At 37.3% G+C, this 17,530-nt stretch overlaps 3 protein-coding genes and 1 long non-coding RNA gene across 27 annotated transcripts in view; 2 read left to right on the top strand and 2 right to left on the bottom strand.

Moving 5' to 3' along the window:
• Window positions 1-2,482, top strand: part of LOC118273331 (mitoguardin) — a 57,103-nt gene extending 54,621 nt beyond the window's left edge. The window contains exons 6-10 of the mRNA XM_050695273.1: window positions 243-352; window positions 722-890; window positions 1,186-1,290; window positions 1,429-1,557; window positions 1,633-2,482. Coding sequence (XP_050551230.1) covers window positions 243-352; window positions 722-890; window positions 1,186-1,290; window positions 1,429-1,557; window positions 1,633-1,947 — 828 coding nt within the window. The 3' untranslated portion in view covers window positions 1,948-2,482. The remainder of the gene's footprint in view (window positions 1-242; window positions 353-721; window positions 891-1,185; window positions 1,291-1,428; window positions 1,558-1,632) is intronic.
• The window catches only part of LOC126910965 (uncharacterized), a 104,388-nt gene that overhangs the window by 80,687 nt on the left and 6,171 nt on the right, over window positions 1-17,530 (bottom strand). The window lies entirely within an intron of this gene.
• On the bottom strand, window positions 5,234-13,944 carry LOC118273742 (eukaryotic translation initiation factor 4E-binding protein Mextli). 9 transcript variants are annotated; one of them, XM_050695278.1, is made up of 13 exons: window positions 13,796-13,942; window positions 13,214-13,338; window positions 12,072-12,225; window positions 11,786-11,939; window positions 11,252-11,453; window positions 10,772-10,843; window positions 10,331-10,391; window positions 10,100-10,253; window positions 9,894-10,028; window positions 9,612-9,789; window positions 8,791-8,865; window positions 7,945-8,066; window positions 5,234-6,731 (listed from the first exon to the last, which is right to left on the bottom strand). In XM_050695278.1, the coding sequence occupies exons 2-13, from the start codon at window positions 13,332-13,334 to the stop codon at window positions 6,627-6,629; spliced, it is 1,533 nt and encodes a 510-aa protein (XP_050551235.1). In that variant the 5' UTR covers window positions 13,335-13,338; window positions 13,796-13,942; the 3' UTR covers window positions 5,234-6,626. The 9 variants fall into 9 exon arrangements, with proteins under 9 accessions (XP_050551235.1, XP_035446781.1, XP_050551257.1 ...); XM_035590888.2 differs by lacking the exon at window positions 13,796-13,942 and adding an exon at window positions 13,512-13,788; XM_050695300.1 differs by lacking the exon at window positions 7,945-8,066 and having other exon boundaries at window positions 13,796-13,943.
• The window catches only part of LOC118273723 (piezo-type mechanosensitive ion channel component), a 59,536-nt gene continuing 56,626 nt past the window's right edge, over window positions 14,621-17,530 (top strand). For 13 of the 16 annotated variants that reach the window (XM_050695168.1, XM_050695157.1, XM_050695138.1 and 10 more), the window contains exons 1-2: window positions 14,621-14,807; window positions 15,681-15,756. In XM_050695168.1, the coding sequence (XP_050551125.1) occupies window positions 15,693-15,756 (64 nt within the window). In that variant the 5' untranslated portion in view covers window positions 14,621-14,807; window positions 15,681-15,692. The remainder of the gene's footprint in view (window positions 14,808-15,680; window positions 15,757-17,530) is intronic. The other 3 variants (XM_050695196.1, XM_050695192.1, XM_050695188.1) reach the window with 1 other exon arrangement.

Genomic DNA, 17,530 nt, shown 5'->3' with positions numbered 1-17,530 from the left:
AAACCCTTATACTTAGTTTAGATTTAAGCTCTAGTATGAAAAATATAAAAAATGTTAGGTAGGTACTATAACTGTAAGTAGATATAACAGCTGGAAATAAATCCTTATAGGAATATTTATGCTGTTCCTATTTTAAGATACTTCTGAACTTACCCACACATATTGAACTCATGCAGCCACAGCGGCACACAACACCAACGGCCCAACGTAGTATGCAATACAAAAACAATTTTCATTTGCAGGTTGCTGACCTACGAGACTTTGATGATTTAACAGAGGCATTACCAGAATTAGAAAACTTGGAATTATATCAGGCAGCTGTAAAACAGTTAGAAGTCGGTATTCCTTACAGGTATGTACTACACATTTCATTATTATGTACTTTTAACCACACCTACTAGGATCATAGCGACTGTAGGTGGCGTTATGTTTACCTCCCATCAGACAAGAATGAGTATGACTGCCATTCACAAGGACTACTTCAGATAATGCTATTAATGAGATTTTAAGCCAAATGCCTTAACTACTACTAACAACAACTTAAGTTAGTAGTCACTAATTTACTAAGTACTCTTAATTACTCTATGGACTATACTATCCGAGTCCATCTTCTGGCTACAAACTCCGCTCCCTATGTTCCATTCATTTCAGTTTGCCTTGTTATTAAAAAATCTATCTAGGTATTACCTATGACCTAAATATTTCATACAAAACATTGCAGGACGCTGCGCACCGAGGTGGTGCAGTGCAGTACAGACTCGGAGTTCCTGTGCAAGCTGCACTGCCTGCGCCAGGCCTTTACGCAAGTGTTCAAGGACGCCGCCATCTGGGCCTGGTTCGTCGACGCCGGCAGACAAGTGCTCACTGATCTACTTCTCTTCGCTGACAAGGTTTGAAACACTAACGCCCGAATACTGAAATGCTACTCAATTTTAATTAAGTTGTACTTAGATATCGTGCTATCTCCGTCATTTTATAAAGAATCGATAGTGACATAACTAGAGTTGAGAACGTCTTAAAATTGAGTGGCGTTTGAGTATTTGGACAATAGTTACCATTAATGTTTTCGTGTTGAATATGACGAATTGTTTTGTAAGGTTTACTGCATAAGTTATGTAGATAAGTATAACCAGGTGAAAAATGTGGACTTGTTTGTTTTAATACCATGCATTAACACTTCACCAGGAACCCAAGGAATTCCTGGTGGCTTATGAAGAAATGGTGTCTTGGGCGACAGATGCAGCAAATTGGACAACAATAGAAACTGAACTTACGACTAAAGGTGTTAAGGTTGGTATTGGTAGTGACATATTACCTACTACGCCTGTTCATGAGCTTGCATCCAAACATAAACATTCAATTTGACAAAGGACTAATTTATGTCTTTTGGACTTTTATACCTACTGTACCTACTGTATTCTATTGCAGGCCCTAACATTCTACGACGTGGTGTTGGACTACATACTATTAGATGCCTTTGAAGATCTCGCGTCGCCACCTTCCTCAGTCCTTGCTGTCGTTCGCAATCGATGGTTGTCAGACGGATTCAAAGAAAGTGTATGTATTGTTACTTATTTTACTAAGTTGGTAGTAAAATCCAAGTGAAACTAATGATATAACTTAATATTTCAGGCATTGACAACGGCGGTGTGGTCAGTTATTAAGGCGAAGCGGCGCTACCTCCAGTTCCCCGACGGCTTCATGGCACATTTTTATTCTATATCCGAGCATTTGCTGCCAGTCCTCGTCTGGGGATTCCTGGGCCCTAACGAACGCCTTCGTGACGTATGCGAGTCCTTTCAGTCAGAAATTGTAGGTTTTATATCAGACCTATTTAACTTCCAGAAATGTCGCTACACTAACGTAGATGATCTATCTGCTGACATAATGCAACACGCAAGATTACGTTCTGCTAATATTACTGATAAATTAGCTGAAAGAATTTAAATCATACCGCGCTATCGCTGGGCCTAGTCTTTCCAGTTAGTAATGCGCATTTAATAAGTATTTACCGTTTTACCTCGATATTTAATGCGATTTATTCTTTATAATATTTCTCTTCGCAATTTAAATGTTTAAGAAAAATGTCTGGGGTATAATATTAATGTAAGAGAAGCTAGTAAGTTATTCGTGAAGAAATGCGTATAGCATAAACCAAGGCCTAAGTTTTGGTTGATATTAACAAACACTAATTAAGTAGAAGCCAGCTAGACACGCTACTTTTAGTATCGCGTCAATAACCTTTGGAAATGCAATAACTAATCATCAGGCGACGCTGGACAGCGGTCTCTGCCTGAAATTAGGAATTAGGTAGGTAGGTACATGGAATATAACATTCCTAGGGTCATTTGGTTTTATTATATCGTAATATGGCACAACGTTTATTAGAGCTCAAATCGTATAGATTTTTACATCCTTGTATTAGTCTTAAGAATAAAGTGTTCACCAATCTGCCACTATCCTAACTGCCAAATTACGGCATTTTGTAGGCCTATTTGATAATAATTTTCAGTGAAATGATAGATTTGAAATACCTGTGTTTGATAGCGAGCTCTTGACTTAATTGATCCATTCTAGGTACGCCCTGCAATTTAAATCGTTTTTGTCCCAAAGTACCTAAAAGGGACGAATATAATCCGAGGGGTGAATAAATCTATTCACCCCATTCTTGCGTCTATTCACCCTTTGAATTCTAATCACCCCGTTTTACCGTTACACACACAATCAAACTGTCATCCTTTGTAAGTACCTAATTCTCGAATAAGTAGCCTTCGGCAGGTGGCACTTGCGATGCACATAGTGCCTGCAAAGTGCCCCGTGTGCATAAGTCGATGAATATTTTTTAAAACTCCCTTTTTTAAGGACTTTATGTATTGAATGTAGGTACTCCTTAAGTATGTCCGTAAGGATTGAGGAGCCACATCAGATTTTTAAAATCTGATTTTACCATTATTTAGCAGCAAGGAAGCTGATTTTGCAGCACGAATTCTAGATTTAGCAGCAAGATATATAACTAGATATATTAATGCAAAAGTGGCTCCTCAATCTAAACGTTTAAATTGAGGAGCCACCTATAACTCGTTAAGTAATAGATGAATATTTTTGAAAATTTTGTATCATTTAGCAGCAATTTTGCATATTACCGTCTACAAATTTCGCTTCTGTGGCGCTAAAATGTAAGAAAATACAATACTTTTAGTATGGCTCCTCTATCTAAATTTAACAGGTGAATTTCTACTGGATATGAGCGATCAATTATTATATTCGACATAATGATCATTTAGTAGGTGTTGTGTTTGTTTTTGCAGTATAGGAATAAAATAGTAAAACAGAGTAAATTTTGTAGATGAACGCATTTTCTTTGGCTCCTCAATCCTGACGTTCTAATTATATATGTTTGACTGTACCCACCTGAGATGACAACGGAATCTAAAGCCAGAGATACTAGCATTTAGCAGAAATGTCTGCTAAATATATCTGCACAGTTCAGCAATGTATTTAATTTAGATTCTGAAAAAACAATACTTAACTATTTTCTTGTAAATTCAGCGTGTAGGGTGACCATATACTCGTAAATGAAACCAAGATAAGTAATTTGTTAAATTTATATTTTCATAACTGGTTATATCTATTGTACCTAACTACGATTTAATTATTTAGCAATCAATGTGGCTATAAGTTATAGAGTTCGGTAATTGGTGGCATAAATTCTACAGCACCTATTAATTTATATTTATAGGAAATCCAAGTTAAGTATTTATTTTCTACGTGAATATACAAACGAGAATACTTCACTGCTAATGAACACTTTGTTAAATAAATATTATTGTCGGTTGGTAAGAGAAATAATAATTTGTAGATACCCTCAAACTGTGGTCACCCTACACGCTGAATTTACAAGAAAATAGTTAAGTATTGTTTTTTCAGAATCTAAATTAAATACATTGCTGAACTGTGCAGATATATTTAGCAGACATTTCTGCTAAATGCTAGTATCTCTGGCTTTAGATTCCGTTGTCATCTCAGGTGGGTACAGTCAAACATATATAATTAGAACGTCAGGATTGAGGAGCCAAAGAAAATGCGTTCATCTACAAAATTTACTCTGTTTTACTATTTTATTCCTATACTGCAAAAACAAACACAACACCTACTAAATGATCATTATGTCGAATATAATAATTGATCGCTCATATCCAGTAGAAATTCACCTGTTAAATTTAGATAGAGGAGCCATACTAAAAGTATTGTATTTTCTTACATTTTAGCGCCACAGAAGCGAAATTTGTAGACGGTAATATGCAAAATTGCTGCTAAATGATACAAAATTTTCAAAAATATTCATCTATTACTTAACGAGTTTATAGGTGGCTCCTCAATTTAAACGTTTAGATTGAGGAGCCACTTTTGCATTAATATATCTAGTTATATATCTTGCTGCTAAATCTAGAATTCGTGCTGCAAAATCAGCTTCCTTGCTGCTAAATAATGGTAAAATCAGATTTTAAAAATCTGATGTGGCTCCTCAATCCTTACGGACATCCTTAAGTTGTTTAGCTGCGGGACGAAAACGACATAAATTTCAAGGTTCAATTAATTGTTCTAACTGATCTACTTGCTAGTACTAATCCCTGCATTTCGTGCTTTTACCATAGAGTAAAAATATGCATTCCATTATGGAAGTTTGTATGTTATGTTTGTTGGACAGAGTTCAGCGTCCAATAATGTTATGGCCGCAATCATAGTTACAAAACAATGCGGGCCATCTATATATGGTTCCACTCGTTGATAGAAAGTGTTATTTATAGGTACATTTATTCCTGTCTCGTAAGAGTGATGAACCACCTATCAGTACCTGTGGCTTGAGTGGATGTAATCTCTGTCCAGTTTATACGTACAGTTAGGTACTAAAGGTATTAAGGTATCATGTTCAAACATATTAATCGATTTCAAGCTTTTCATTGGTGTATCGAACATTGCTTCCGTAGGAACTCATAAAAGTGTTTTATTTTATATGAATTAATTTAAATTATTTTGCATTTGCGACGGCGTTAGCTGTGTTGTTATATTCAAATCAAGTGTATTATTTATCGTGTAAATTGTAAATATAGAATTGGTTACCTACATTACAGTTTTATTTTAAATTCAGTGTACTTTTGTTACAGAAGTAATTTTGTTTTGTGAAAAAAGAATTATGAATAAAATATGCAAATTAGGTTAAGAAATAAAACGCTTCTATATTAGAAAATTTAGTATATCAATTTTCACAATTATAGCCATACGTCTATGATATAAAAACAAATGTGTAAACATAAATCTTTAATTACAAATTCAACGATAATACTTCCCCAAGGAGTAAGCACCAATTACGTTTAAAGATTTTTTTATCTGCAGATAAGTTATTGTGAAGCATCACTCGCTAGCCTCTAGTAAATAAAATTAAATAACATATTTATAGTCTTTTAAGTAATACCTGCAACGAGAATAATTTTATAATACTTTCAGTTTACTTAAAAGGTGAACGAGTGATGACATAATTGTTTTATGTCGGTTCCGCCGACAATAATAAACTTTAAATTTTGCAACATGGAAATAAAACCCTATATCACTGCGATATCATATTTCGGATCGCTAATATTCAAGTCACGTTTACTAAAACCGTTTAGAATAAGAAAGCCTGGCAACCATTTAATCAAAATAACGTTAGTGTAATATATTTTAGGACTCACTACAATAATTATTTGGTTTAGTGCACAGCAAGTTTATTTAAAAGCTCTAATAGTACAACAAAAATAATACAACAATATTTTAAATAATATAAAGAAAAACCATAATACCTAATTCCTTTAATAATTATATATTGATTGGCAGGCTTCCTCGGAAATATAAAAGCTTACGATATAGTGAGAATCGACATCTACTCGTCAGGACTAGACACTAGAAAGTCTGAAAATGAGTATACAAACACACGAAAGAAATGCATGCATTCTTCTTATAATAATAAATGGAATCACTCTATGATATCCGAAACTAACAGAGTCAATATATACAACAAAATAATGAAAATATCAATGTTGTTTATAAGACGAAGTGGACATTATCAAAATGTACTGTTCAGAATGTTATATTTTACGTTGGAAATTAAAAGAAACATTGATGGGAGATCAACGTAAAACTGTGGATTTGTGCAAGTCATAGAATTTGCCTTTTACATGCATTTTTAATTATCTTTTTATCACATTATTCGTATGTAGTCAGATCCACAGCTAATTTATGTAATAAATATTCACAAAAATGAGGTACGGTATATCCACCACTATAAAAATAAATATTTTGGTGTGCTAATACTTTTAAGATAAGTCTGCTAAATTAGATTAAAGAGTGAAGCTCGCTAAAATAAAAGAGTCGTAAGGACGGACACATCGGACGGCCCGTGCCGTCGCCTCAATAGAAGCCGGCGCACGTCCGTAGCGGCCTCCGGTCACAAGCTGCCGGGAAGTGCTAGTAGTTCGCTCGCCGTGCGGACTGTGTCAGTCGTCGTGCCTACGTTAGCTATACATCGTTACGTTAAACAATTTTGTAGTAGTGTGCAGTGTGGGTGCGGCGAGCGAACGGCCGAAGGTGCCTTACTCGGGCTCAGGCGAGTCGGGCGCGTCTACCGCCGCCACCGTCGTGCCGCCCGCCGCGCGGACCTTCTTCAAGTAGCTGGCGCTGTCGAAGTCCAGGCAACTCTGTCGGACACATCGGACTGGTACATTTATGCTCCGACCGCCCACCGTGTTAGCTCACATGGTGCGAGTGTGTGTTAGTCACTGTGACGACCTGCCTGCGCTGTGAGTTATTTACGAGCAAATCCCGATCACCGCAGAAAGATGCAGAAAGATTCAGAAGGATTAGTTAGTTAGGAGGTAAGCGTGAGAACAGGCAAAAGACGAGATATTTTGAAATTATTATATTTAAAAATCATAAATTGACAATCAATTGAAATAACACTGATAATTTAAATGCTTACTCAAATTAAAAACAATAACAATAAATGAACACAACAAAATCAAGTGACAATTTAGAACTTCACTCAAGTTAATAGGCGAACACTTTCTACCTGTAGCGATCCCCTCTCGAATACCCATTCTGTCCGAGCAGCATGAACAAAGAGACATCACAAATTTTAGTAGCATTGTTAATAAACACATAATAAAGCTTTCAAAACTGTTTACTCATGTAAATAACGTTGCGTAAAAGATTTATCAATATTATTCTGTCAATAAACACCTTTATATACTAGTACTAAAAAATTCTTTCATTATTTCAATAATGAAAAATATTTTTTTTCTAAAACGATAAAGATTTTCCAGTGCCATAATGGTGAGATTATTATTCAGTCTTTAAGTTAGCATGAGATCAAGTAGTCTACAGAGAGTCAATCGTAGTATTCGAAATGTTAGCGGCATATGATTTACCGCCACCTCCGAACTCTGTCAGGGGCCACTCCCCACATAATACTAGCGTCAGTCTTACCAATTAACTTACAACTTAGCTAATGAGATCAATATTTCCTAAATAAAGAATCGCTTATAATTTATACCTAGCGTTTACGCTTAATCAGCTAATGGGGGGCCGGGTCTAGAGCCCGGAGACGGCTAGAGAGACGCGCGGAACTAGGAATTTCGACTAACCTAACTAAAAAGGAGGTACCTTGAGATTCGATAGAATGACTCGAAAGGGTAATATGCACCAAACCATCATGCAGGTTAGAGAGGCGGGTGAAACAAAGCAAGCCGCGAGACGTGCAAGGGTCGGGGGAGGGGCGGCGGCGACTGGTTAGTAGAAGTTGCGGCAGAGCAGCGCGGCCAGGTAGTTGGGGTGGTGCAGCGGCGCCCACACGCGGAAGGGCGTGAGCACGCGCGGCGCGGGCGGCGCGGGCCGCCGGCCGCCCAGCGTTACCTTGCGCGCCAGCTCGGCCGGGAACGCGGCCAGCCCGCTCGGCGGCAGCTTGCTCAGCGGCGAGTCCGCGTACTGGACCAGCGTCTCGTACGAGTACGTCTGCCGCGCCCCGCTCGCCGCGCCTGCAACCACACCGAGCGCTATCTCGCTTGCCTCGCTGTAGCGGTCACACGAGTTTAACAAGCACCTATCGTTTAAGTTAGTGGATAAAATCGCTATCGATCGAAATTTGTCCCGATCTCATTTTACCAAAGCATAAAAATGCATAGACACGTGCACATTATTTTTCAAACGGATGCAAGCTGACAATGTCAAAGCACACTCGAATGCATATATATCCTACGATCGATTAGTATAAATCTTTAAACAAATCTCTAAACAATATTAGTCGTGACCACTTTGGACTGACTTCTGCATTTTAGATATTTTATAGAGCGACATGGGAATGACAATAAAGGTAAATGAAAAAGTTAGCACGAATTAAAATACACATATTGAATGTTACACAAATGTTTTCAGGCTAAAAATAAGTAGGTACGTGGGTGTGACTTATGGACATGCAACACTTATAGTGGAAGTTTAAAATAAAAAAAGAACTAAAGTATCAACATGGTCCATATATAAAAAAAATAGGTAAGTGTTTTTAGAATGTAGATAACACATCTTTGAAATGTATTATACAGTTATCTTAAATGTGGATGTATGAATGAGTGAGAAATTACCAATTGCCACAATATTTTGATCAATAAAGGGGACCACAACAAAAAGAATGACACAGTGTTCATAATCAGAAGAAGGTAGTGTGTGTCGGTGAGAAGAAGCGAGTAGTAGATGTGGCGGCGTTACCTTCTTTCTTGTCAATGCTGGTGGCGCGCGAGAACCGCGGCCGGCGCGGCGTGGCGTCCGTCTCCCCCCCGCACGCTGCACAGCACAACGTCACACACACTCCACACTCCGCCACACCACCACCAATTGCTACACGCCCTCGATATACCCGCGCCGTTGCCATTGAGGCCATTACATCTTTTTCATTTTAAATTCAAATCATTTTCTAAACGAGGGTGTGGTACAGTTCGTGGTGGTGAGGTTCCTTCAGTATAGAACGGTTCGGGTTAAGCAGCATGGCAGACAATAGTGATTACTAATGGCTCGTTACGAAATGGTAAATGATCAAATAGGTATGCTGCCACGACCGTGATCCATGTGGTTGAATATACATACAAATATTTGTCAATAAAATAAATACATATTATATTTATACTTAGTAAATATTCTCTGACCCAACACAAAATTAATGTTCGAAAATGAGCAAACAATTTATGTCTGAAAAATATGGACTTTAGTCTATGTTATGAGAATGTTGAATTGAAATATATATTCTTAAGTATACATGCTTCAGTCAGTCTCATCCTGTCTAAAATATACTGAATATCTTATCTGTTATTTAAGAAACTGCACACCATTATTGCAAGTGCATGCTTCCAAATACAATTTGGAAATTCTACTACAAATTCTATCATGCTGATTTATATTCTCTTGAAAATGGCACCTTGTACCTTTTATATTTCTGTATTAAGGCAGAAAATCATTCAATAGCTAAATTTTGAAAACCAAAGTAATTAACCATGCGCTGTAGTAGGCGGTATATAGCAATAGAGGAGTGTTACCGGCGTTGTCGTCGTTGAGGAAGACGTCATCGTCGGCGCCGTTGAGCGCGGCGTCGTCCCGCAGCAGTAGCGCGGCGGCGGGGCGCTGCGACAGCGTGAAGAAGTCGCCCGACCCCGCGCCCATCGCCTCCAGCGCGCCCGCGCTCTCGAAGTACTCATCTAGCACTAGCTTCGCAGTCTAAACATCAAACCTCTCTCATGTACTCCTCCATCTTAAACTGCCTAAACACTATTAATAACCATTTAGATTTATTCAAAAAACAATAACAAAGTAAATCTCACCTTAACAAGATCCAAATTAAGGCCCGTGATCTTAATGGAATGTTGTCCAAAAGTCACAGTGTACTTATACTCTCCCAATGCAGCATCGTTCGTAGAGTAACTATGCAATAGAGCCCGGGCATTGTGCGGGGATTTCTAAAACACAACAAGTATCTTTCAACATTCGGCATTAAGACGGACGAGAGAACGAAGCGAGCGATAGATACCTCGCGGGCGCGCGGCGCGTCGTCGGATCCGTTGGAGTCGAGCGAGGCGCGCGAGCCAGCCAGCGCGGCGCCGGGCAGCGCGTCCATCGCGCCGTCCAGTCGCACGGGGGACGCGTTGCGGCGGATCGTGTCGCCGATCAGGTGCTTGGCGTGGCTGTACAACCGCAACACTCGTACACTCTGAACGGTACATACTACTTATCCACGACTGACTACCTCTAATATACTCACTTCACGTTTTCCTCGTTGGGCCCAGTGATCTGGACGAGACGCTCCTTCGCACCGGGACTCACTGAAATCACCAGTATCCCTGTGATTGACGAGCCCGCACGATATGCGTATATTATTTTTAATGAACTTCAAGCTCAGCTAGTTGCGATTAATAGGCGGTGAAATATGGCTATTTTAAAAATTAATAACTCACTCACTCACAGTTACCATTCCCAAACGATTAAGTATGAATATTGTACACGTTAGAAGGAGATTGCTAAAGGTATAAAATTACAGCCTAACATTTTTAGACTCTGTTGGATATGATTTGTTAATGTGACTTATGTGTTAAACTGGAATGAAATGGATAGTATCAAGTAGGTCATTTGGTAGAAAAAGTAGATGGGAAGAGCCCGCCACACCATGCGCAAGCGAGTCACAGCCCGCACCGTGCGTTCATACCTCGCTGAAACGATATAATCGTGTCACTTAGCTCCTCGATCATGTGCACCCTCCTGCCCTTGATACCCATCACTGTAACACCACAACATAACTTCAGATATGCCGCCAGGGGGCTCTTTTATACCCACCTACCCACATTTTTGGCGTTATCACCACATTAAAGATCCCAAAAGATACTCAAATACACCCTCAGTTTAGACATTTTATAAGACAGACTAAAGAAATAATAATAAAGCATTTTTGATTCAAATTATAGGATTCAGATACATATCACGTAATTTACAATTTCACTTAATTCTTTCCTTCATGCACTATCGAAGTACATATAAAACTGGACTAAGTAATACATACTAAGAATAGATAAGCGTAATATCGACCTCAGTCATGCATCAGTTATCCCTGATTTATTGACAAATACTCGATATATTCAACATGCAAGTAGGTACCCCATTAAGAAACATTATACTGATACTTTGTCACCTTTTCCAGAGTCGGCATTTCTAATGACGACTTCGTCCTTGGAGTAATTCTTGCCGGGGATCTTGGTGGGCTTAGGGAATTTGCCCGACGGCTTGATGATCTCGCCGGGGCCGAGAAGAGAGGGCGGCTCGGCGGGCGCAGCCAGCGTAGGGGACACCGAGCCGCCCGAACCCGACCCCTCCATCGTCGGCACCAGTAGTGGCTGCACCGCATACAGAACAGTTACACCTCGCACTCATCGCGGATACGTGTCGTTACTTAACTAGGTCAACTGCACGTTTATCGGAAGTTACTGTTAATATTGCACAAGCAACTAAATTTGTGTGGGGTTAGCGAAAAGCCACACCTTAAACTTCTTTTAGATTTCAAGATTTCTGAATACGTTGAAAGAAAAACAAGATGCTTAATCGCAGAAAATAAAACGACTACAATTCACCCTTCACAATCTTCCCAGAAGCTTGAGTTATCAAAGCGAAAATCACACTATATCGCAGGAGAAATTTTAATGTCCAAAATAAAGACAATTTAATTTACCTCAGCATGGGTGCCACGGTGTCTATAATATTGACTCATATAGTCGGAGCCCTGCCAGAGTTTGGCGCGCAGCTCAATCAGCTCAAGAAGATGAAGTCTAGTTTTCTTATCCAGTCGTTCGTCCTGCGAACCGTTGCGGAACACAACAAAGTATCTGGAAAGTAAATTATGTGTGTTACAAACCAAACAAAAGTTTGTGTGTATGTATGTAAATATTATTGTAATAATGTGAGAGGTTCCAAACAGTTTCACAATGCTGTTAATTAGTTACTAAGATATTACAAACCTATCAAGAAAGTCCTTGTAAAGGGCCTCGAGCTGAGCGCCATAAAGCTTCAGATTAGAGTACATGGTGGCCACATTACTTTGAAGCGCACGGTCATAATTACCCTGCATCATTTGGTACGCCACCGCTTCTGTCAACACTATGAGGTCATCGACTGCAATCAAAGAAAAAATTTCCAACATCAGAAGAAAATAATATGCAAGCTTTATTTTGATAGTATCACACAATTATTATAATTGTCAATAGATTTATTATTTTTATATAATTGAGGTATGTATGTATGTAGTTAATATAAAACTATAAATATTTCTTTTACCCAATAGAAAATATCAGAAATAATAGCTTGCTCTTAAAAAATCCTGTAGTGTAAATAAATAACTCTCATTTGATGTTAGTATTAACACATTGTAAGAGCACAATAAATAAACAATGTAGTTAAATAGTGGATGTTCATTACTGTTACAATCTACTTTCTTACTGAAGTATATATAGATTATTTAGAACTAACTTCTGTCCGTGGCTTCGCCCATGTTCTTGTATGATAAAAAATAATCTATGTGTTAATCTATCAGAAGAAGAAAATCATCACAGAGAAGATCATCAAGATTCATCCTCACCTGTTCAGCCGTTTTGAAGTGATCGAAGAACAAACAATAATAAACTCCCATATTTATAATATTAGTAAGATAATAATACTTACCTCTTTCATCTTTTGCATGTAATAAAAATAAAAAGTAAGATATTTTAATAATTTGGTCACCTATTTTGTTTTAATAATAGTAATAAATAATGTTCATTTTTAAATTCTGTCACTGTTTACATACAAACCTTAAAAGATATAACACAATGTCACACATTTTATCCCCTAAAGGAAGAAAGGTACACCTACTGTTAAAATACTTGTCATAGTAGTTATAAAACTTTGATATAGTTTTTAAATTACATCCAATTATTTGAGACTAGTTAGACACCATTAGACCATAGTAGATTTTGGGGTAAATTCTTACCAATCAAAATAATTCTTGAAAAAATCAAACAATAACAAACTACTGTGATCCAACTAGAAAAGGTATAACTATTCTTATAAACATCTTTATTTTCTAATTTAGTAACAGCTAGATGGAATCTAATAAGAATCTTACCAGAGTTTATTTTGACGTCCAACACAGAGTTGCGGTTGTGTGCGGAACTGGTCGTCGATTTCAGGGGTCTTGGCACCTCCAGTTTTTTAACCGTGCGGGTCATTTTCGTTAGGGTCGACATGGTGCTATTGAAAATAAAGCATTACCTCCATAAAAACCACAAGTTTCGCTAATTTACTTAAGTAGAACAAAAATGAACAATGATTGTCACATTTTTGTTGGGGAGTAGATATGAGTAACCTTGTCATAATTATTCACAACGATACATCCAAATAAAGGGAAAATATCGGAAACTCACTCATCCATGGCGACAGCGCCTCGATGCACACTAAAACCACTATTATAGCAAATCGTGTGAAAAGTGAAAGTGATGACAATGAATGATCCTAGCGAATAAATTCGGAACAAATCCAATACGTGTTCATTACTCGTAATATTGGTTTTTCGTGCAATAAAAACGGATTAGGTGGAAAAATTTTGACTTTATAGAAGATTAAATATTTTGCTCGATGAAAAACATTTAGACAAAACAATTGAAAGCCATGGAACACTATGAAATGAGAAATAAACAAGAAAACTCACCTGGCTACGCCATTAATTCGCAATAAAAATAAATTCAGTTTAGTGGTGAGTGTCTACACCTAAAATCGATTTTGAAGAGGAAAAAGTCTTTTAACGAAAATATTTATTTCTAATTAAGAAAAGGATATATATTTTTTACAGTTATAAAAAAACATATTGTTTAAATTTTCCAAAACACAACGGGGAAAACCGATAATATTCCGTAAAAATATTCAATAAGCTCAGCTCTATTTTCAGTAATCGTGACAATATTACCCGAATGAAAAATATTTCTCTAACACGGTAGGAAAATTAAACAGAGAGATATTAAGAATTCGTCTTTTAAACAAAAAACATTACTGTCCCATACCAGGAGTTTCAACTTAAGGCACACGAATTATATTTTTTTTTTAAAAATAACGTTGCCTCACTCTAGAATTTTCTCTTGTGTCGTGGGCCGTGGGTGCGTTTACAAACAGAAGTTCGCCATATACATGACACTCAGACCCGAAACAAGAATTATTTGTGAAATGAATTGTTCCGTGCAGGAATTTAACGTTGCGGGAAGATGCCAGTAAATCGACCGCAGCGTTACAGCGAGCGACACGCATCTCATGAAATGTGTATTTGATCCACTTTTATAATTATAAATACAGCGTTGCGACTCTGCGTGAATTGTTGACCCGTTAACCCTTAGGATCTTTTAGAACACCCGGGAAGAGCTATGCTGTCAGGCTGTGTGAGCATAGCTCTTTCTAAATCGATTAGAAGTTTTTTTGATTTATGTATCTGGCAATATTTTTCACATTTTCTTGATTTCTTCTCGTACTGTCAAAGTGGAAAATGTCAAATGGTGTCAAATTGGATTTGTAGTGGAGTGTGTGGTCGTGTTTTTGTTTTACGTATTGTAACGATGTCGTGAAATGTTTGAATACATGAATTTAAATGTAATAATATCGAATTTTGACTACCGTTTGCAGTGATGGTGTGTTGATGAAATGTCGTGATATTTTTTTCCTAATAACAAAAATAGGTAAGTAAAAATATTTTAGTAGTTTTCGTATGTCGGCGAGTCGAAATTTATTTATGTTATGAGAATTATATCTTTTTTTTGTTTATTTACTGAGAAAATGCATACAACAGATAATAAATACATTATAAAATATTGATGGTTTATTTATCATCATTATTTGCAAATTAAACTTGAGAGTAAATATTTGTATATACTATGTTTGCATGTAAATTAATATTATATACACAAGTAATTTTGCGTTTATATTGCCTGGAAAATATTAGCGTTTTTAATTTGTTCTATTTACAATGCAAATAAAAAATTAAACTGTTTTTATAAGACAAAATAAATTAAATTCCATGACATAGGTAGATGTAGTCAGGAACTTAATAAATACTGTAATTTCTTAATAAGATAAGATTTAATTTAATTATAAAATTGATTAATAAATAAATAATTCTATCCTCTGGTACTTACGGTACATTTGCATTGGTATTAGTTATTTTAACCTATGGTATATTATATGGTAGGTATATTATATTATGGTAGGTAAACATATTCTGTCTGACAGAATGTTGTGGTAGCCTGGAGTTTTAAGAAGCCCGCTTCTCATGCATGAGTGTGTGGGTTCGAAACCTACCAATGGCAAGTGCCATATATACTTTCAAATATTATTTAGACACCACTGATTAATGGTGAAGGAAATAATCATGAGCAAACCTGGGCTTATAATTTCTAATTAAATCGCCAACCTGCATTGAGCAAGTGTGGTGATTAATACTCAAATCTTCTCTGTGCAAGAAGAGGCCTTTCATCAGCAGTGGACCATTTATAGACTGTGCATGAACATTTTGTGGATCAAGTTTTTATTTAATATTATTTTATTGTTTACAGTAACTCATCAACATGACCAAGTACTATCTAGCAGTAGTACTTGTGCGGATAGTGTTGCCTGCCAGTTTCTTACTTTGTAAGTATCTATGGTTTCTTACAGTTCATTGGTTGTGGGTACTGATTTTTTACACATTATTTTTAGTAAATAATGTTAGATATGGGTACTTATTGCTGGAAATGAGTACCATGGCCTCTATTGAAATGACTTCCCAGTTCTAATAACTTTCCTTATAGAGTAAAAAAATAATTTAACTCAGAAATTAAAACTTAGGAAGTTGCTGCCACTTGCTGCATACTGACTGATGATTAAATAAAATTCTCGACCATTGCATTCTGATAGAAAATGTAGAAATCATGACTGACAAAAATAAGACATCCTGAAAACAAGAGCATTTTGTGTTAAAAATATATCCTATATGTTGTAAAAAAGAAATATGAAAGAACAAGCAACATTCTTGTGATGGCACATGTGACGCAATGCTCCGGAACCGGCCGCGACGCCGCCGGCCGGCGTGGCGGCTCCGAGTTTATCGCCGCGCCTTTAAAATTATATATTTTATTCACATCACTACTGCATTAACACTGCCAAAATAAATCTTACGTCACTACTAGCTGGATACATAGTCATTTTGGACTTTTATAACTGCCACATACACGCCCGCGCCCGCTAAATACATTAGGTGCATGACGTATGTTAATGACTAGGAAAGCTTACTATGCTAGGGTTCAAACATGACGGTTGACAGTGTAGGGTTAGCCTCCTATTTCTTCTCATTAAAGGCTTGTAACCAAGTACTCAGGAGGTTTGGGAGGTTCGCATCACCGCATTGCGGGAAGGAGGAACGTCCTCATATCCTCCCTCCCGCTGGGCGCGCCGACGAGTTCTGGGTGCGTCCTCACGATTCGTACTATGACCCGTTGACCGACTTGTCGTGGCCTTGCCAATGGACCCTTTAATAGATGTGTTACAATATTTGCATGAGATTTGCATCACGCAACGCTAGGAATTTAGGTGGTATAGGAAAACCAATTCACACTTCACTGATTTGTCCTCGTTGAGGTTTGTTGAACTACGCACATTCACTAAAATATTTAATTACGTTAATCCGATGTGTGATGAATATTAAAATAATAATAATATCCGTCCAAAATGCTTTCGTTTTCCACAAATCAATATGCTTCAATGAGATAACCAAGTACCTATACTTGTCTTTCCATGGTCATATTTTATCAATGATTTAATGAAAGGATCAACATGACCATGACCATAGTTATCAGTTCTCCACGCCCTTTATCCTGTTAATTTATTTCTATGAAGTTTGTATGCAATAGCAACCTTGCCAGCGGAGTCAGTGGCTCCGCCCGCGTTCCCGTGTTGGCAACTTTTTTTGCCGTCAATCAATGATACATGGTGGTAGCTTGATCTTAGTGAAAGAGTCAGTGAAATATAAAGAAAGACAAGATATTACATTACTATCAGTAGAGCACACAATAGAGTTGTCCTGTGTTGAGCTGGATAGGCATATTGTAGTGTGTGTTTATAGGCCTCCTATTTTGCAGAATCTTAGTATTTTCAATTCAGTAATGGAAGATGTACTACAGAAAACATGTTCCAGTAGTAAACATGTTATAGTATGTGGCGATTTTAATGTTGATCTCCTGGAAAAGAACAATAATTGTACTAATTTGTTGAGTCTCTTTAAATCATTTGATTTGTCTAATATTTTCCTAGAGCCCACCCGAGTAACATCCACCTCGGCGACATGTATAGATAATATTTTTTGCAACTGTGTTTATTTACATAAGGACATTGTAAATAGATTACCATCTGATCACAGTGGGCTGACAGT

Source organism: Spodoptera frugiperda, chromosome 1, assembly GCF_023101765.2.
Source record: "Spodoptera frugiperda isolate SF20-4 chromosome 1, AGI-APGP_CSIRO_Sfru_2.0, whole genome shotgun sequence".
Classification (NCBI taxonomy): domain Eukaryota; kingdom Metazoa; phylum Arthropoda; class Insecta; order Lepidoptera; family Noctuidae; genus Spodoptera; species Spodoptera frugiperda.
The sequence above is the reverse complement of the archived record's forward strand: the minus strand, read 5'-3'. Positions and strand labels throughout refer to the sequence as shown.

What these genes read in the sequence shown, in the direction of transcription:
- LOC118273742 (XM_050695274.1), bottom strand. An exon ending in ACCGTGGCACCCATGCTGAG is followed by an intron (nt 11,454 to 11,785) that starts GTAAATTAAATT and finishes TATGCGGTGCAG; the next exon opens with CCACTACTGGTGCCGACGAT. An exon ending in ACGCGCCGCGCGCCCGCGAG is followed by an intron (nt 10,029 to 10,099) that starts GTATCTATCGCT and finishes GTTGTGTTTTAG; the next exon opens with AAATCCCCGCACAATGCCCG.